General features: G+C 37.1%; 1 protein-coding gene across 1 annotated transcript; it reads left to right on the plus strand.

Annotated features, from left to right (window-relative positions):
- Positions 1 to 2,135: 2,135 nt before the first annotated feature.
- Positions 2,136 to 2,561, plus strand: LOC128579245 (non-histone chromosomal protein HMG-14-like). The gene has a single exon (XM_053581430.1). The coding sequence runs from the start codon at positions 2,136 to 2,138 to the stop codon at positions 2,430 to 2,432; it is 297 nt and encodes a 98-aa protein (XP_053437405.1). The 3' UTR covers positions 2,433 to 2,561.
- The last annotated feature ends 1,473 nt before the right edge of the window (positions 2,562 to 4,034 follow it).

Below are 4,034 nucleotides of genomic sequence, written 5' to 3' on the forward strand. Positions count from 1 at the left end.
ATTACATTTATGGGATTCTCACAAAAGGTGCCCTGCCATGCTTTATATGGCTTTTCCCCAAGATGAGGTATTGATCCAGCCCATAATTTTCTTACCTATTTAAAGAGATTATCAATGAGAATTCACCATTTTTTATTCTAAAATTGTTTTGCTTTTGCCTCGACCATGACATGATGACTGATACATACATAATTTTGGTGTTCACGTGCTCTTATCTATTGCTCCTGGGCATGAAAACAAGACAATAGAAATATGCTCAGACATGAGATAATGGGAACCCAGTTCCAAGAGTGAAATTTTCAGTGATATGAACAGGATCATGTCAAAAAGATCAAGAGTAGAGTTATAAGGAAAAAGAAAGATTACATTATAATTATCTCTTCAGATTCTACTGGTGGTGTTCAAGACCTAGGATTTCCATGTTGCTGGGGGAAAAATTAGAAAGGAAGTGGCTGATCTTGGGACCCTATCTTGAGATAGCTACCCCACAATTGTCATTGCTCTGGGGCTGGGTTAGTGCATATTGATAAGCTGAGGGAATTAAAAGGACTCTACAAATCTAGGGCCCAGGCAAATTTGCTCTGGGATCCTTGTCTTTTCATAATATACAGGTTATATTCTCTTTCTAATTTCAAAGTGGACTGAACACTATGAAATCATCAGGAAAATTAGAATAGTGGAGACCACAGACTATTTCTTGCACAAGGAAGGCTAAAGCCAATGAGGATGAAATTATCAGCTCGATGGACCTATGTCAGTTTCTTTTCCCCTAGAAAGCAGGAAAGGCAATCAGGATTACTTCGCAGAGAGAAAAGTGATTGATAAATCCATGATCATGGAATTTTCATAAATTTTGGGAGAGGCAAAATACTGGATTGCTGTTTAATCTTTAGAGAAATTATCTTGACTTTGTCTTCTGAAAAGTTAAGCTTCATCAAAAAGCATATGGCATTTAATTAATAATCAGTATTCCTAGATAAAGCATATCAAGCCAGGATTTCATATTAATAGTTTTAAAGTTTGGTGGAATCTAGCATAAATATTTAAAAAGAGTTCATATTGATTTTAAGGGAATGGAATCATTATGATGACGATTTATAATCCACAGCAATAGCCATAAGGGGAAATGTATGAGAAGGAGACATTTGGCACTATTACTTAAACTAAGAAATTTTTACTTTAAATGAAATTTATGAAGATAATTATAGATTTATATACAGTTGTAAAAAAAATATACAAAGTGATCCCATATCCCATGCCCCTAGGATAACAACTCTCAGCAATATCGAAAGAAAAGGAATGTTCTCAATCTGATAAAAGTCGTTTCAAACACCACCTGCTATCATACTTAATGAGGATAGATTGCATGTTTTCCCTGTTATATGGGAACAAAGAAAAAATGTGTGCCCCTACCACTCTTATTCAACACAGGACTGGAAATTCCACTTGTAATAAGGCAATAAAATTTGTCTAAATTGGAAAAGAAAAAGTAATACTGTGTCTATTCTCAGATAACGAGATGGTAAATATAGAAAAGCTTTGGGAGGCACACACTTATTAAATAAGTACAACCAGGTTGCAGAACACAGGGTTAATATATAAAAATTACTTGTAATTCTATACTAGAAATGAACAATGTAAAAATTAAATTAAAAAAACAAACGATTCCTTTGCAAAAAATAATTCCTTTCCAATAGTATAAAAAATATACAAAACACTTGGAAACAAGTTTGATAAAAAGTACAAAACTTATACTCTTAAAATTACAAAATATAGTTGAAAGAAATTAAAGGTCTAAAATAATTGGAGAAATATCCCCTGCTCACGGATCAGAAGACTTAGCATTGTGAAGATGGCAATACTCCTCCAACTTATCTATAGTTTAAATGCAGTTCTCATCAGCATCCCAGCTGACTTCTCTACAGATATTAACTGATTTTAAATTCACATGGAATCACAAGGGTCCCAGAACAGTCTTGGGGAGAAAAATAAGAGGAGTCAGACTTCTTGATTTCAAAACTTACTACAAAGAAATATTAGTCAAGGCAATATTGTACTGGCATAAGAATAAATACATAGATGAACAGAATAGAATTCAGAGTCCAGAACCTGCACACGCCCTGCCCACCTCCAAGATGCCCAAGAGGAAGGTCAGCTTTGCCGAAGGAGTGGGGAAGGAAGAGCCCAAGAGGAGGGCGCGGTTGTCAGCTAAACCTTCTCCTGCAAAAGTCAAAACGAAGCCAAAAGCGGCAGCAAGGGATAAATCTTCAGACAAAAAAGTGCAGCTGAAAGGGAACATAGGAGGAAAGGGAAAGCAGGCCAAAGTGGCTGACCAAGAAACTAAAGATTTACCAGCAGAAAACGGAGAAACTAAAACTGAGGAGGATCCAGCCGCTGAGGAAGCAGGAGAGAAAGAAGCCAAGTCTGATTAATATCATATACCATGTCTTATCAGTGGTCCCTGTCTCCCTTCTTGTACAATCCAGAGGAATATTTTTATCAACTACTTAGTAAATGCAAGTTTTTTAGTAGCTCTAGAAACATTTTTAAGAAGGAGAGAATCCTACCTCATCCCATTTTTTAAGTGTAAATTGTTTTTGTTTTTGTTTTTTTTTTAAGAGGTGAAATCATTTGCTGGTTGTTTATTTTTTGGTACAACCAGAAAAGAGTGTGGGATGTTGAATTAATGGGAGGCTTTGACTGTCTTGGGTATGAGCTTAACATTCCATAGATGGGGGTTAGTTTTTATATGCTGTAATACAAAGCATACTAAATGGTAGTATGGAGTTCCGGTCCTGCATTTAATGTGTGAACATTTTAAATTGGCTCAGTGAGTAGGGCGCTGGCCCCATATACCAAGGGTGATGGGTTCAAGCCCAGCCCCGGCCAAACTGCAACCAAAAAATAGCCGGGCGTTGTGGCGGGCGCTTGTAGTCCCAGCTGCTCGGGAGGCTGAGGCAAGAGAATCGCGTAAGCCCAAGAGCTGGAGGTTGCTGTGAGCCGTGTGACGCCACGGCACTCTACCCTCGGGCGGTACAGTGAGACTCTGTCTCTACAAAAAAAAAAAAAAAATTACTTCTATTCCCATGTTGTTTTCTACAAGAATTGTTTCCTAAAGAAAACCATACACGTGATCATGGCTCTCAGTTTCAGAAATGTGTACACTCTGTAACATCTCTGGTTGTGGTACTCCTGTTTTCCTAAACATTGTAACTGTGCTGTGCAGGACTGAAAATCTAAGCATGTAGCATATATGGTAATAAAGTGAATTGGTGGGACTTACCTAAAAAAAAAAAAAAAAAAAGATAATTATAAAAGCGATAGACGTACACATACCTACAAATAGTTAAAATGTCATAACTGTTGTATAGATTTTGATGGCCTTGGATTTGGTTCTGTTTCCTTCTTTTCTCTCTTAATTGTAATTATAAACCTTGGTTTAACCCAGCTTCAGAATTCTCATAGCTTGTGCATTTAGCAGGCAACAGAGTAAGATAAGCCATAAAATATTACAAATCTGGTTACAAATGCAGCAAGCATGCTAGAGACTGATAAGGAACAGGAAGGCCCACAGTACTGACACTGTCTATTGATTTTGAGAAGAGTTGACTTGCTTTTGCTGTGGAATGGCAATTATCTCCGCACCTCCCTCCCCACCCCAGCAATAGAAGTTCAAAGCCCAGGAAATTCTGTAGACATTTCCCTAACAGAGTTGTACATTTTGCCAATAATGTGCTAGTGAGGGAGAAAAATGATCCACCAAACTTTCTAATTGAGTCACATCCTGGATTTGTCTTTGTCGACTGATGTTTATGTTATAAAATGTAGATTTATTTCAAATTAAATAATCACATATGCTAGGGAAGTGCCTTATTTTTGTATGGGTATCTGCACCAAAGGCCAACCCTTGTATATCTGTGTGCAGTCAATGGCTGCCATTGTGACAGCTTGTCATTCATTTTTTAACATTCAGCCACTTATTGTGCACCAGCTGATCTTATTATACTAACCCACCTTCAAATTGCATATTATTC

Source organism: Nycticebus coucang, unplaced genomic scaffold, assembly GCF_027406575.1.
Source record: "Nycticebus coucang isolate mNycCou1 unplaced genomic scaffold, mNycCou1.pri scaffold_71, whole genome shotgun sequence".
Lineage (NCBI taxonomy): Eukaryota > Metazoa > Chordata > Mammalia > Primates > Lorisidae > Nycticebus > Nycticebus coucang.

Excerpts from the sequence above, each read along its gene's own strand:
- LOC128579245 (XM_053581430.1), top strand. The coding sequence starts at position 2,136 with ATGCCCAAGAGGAAGGTCAGCTTTGCCGAAGGAGTGGGGAAGGAAGAG.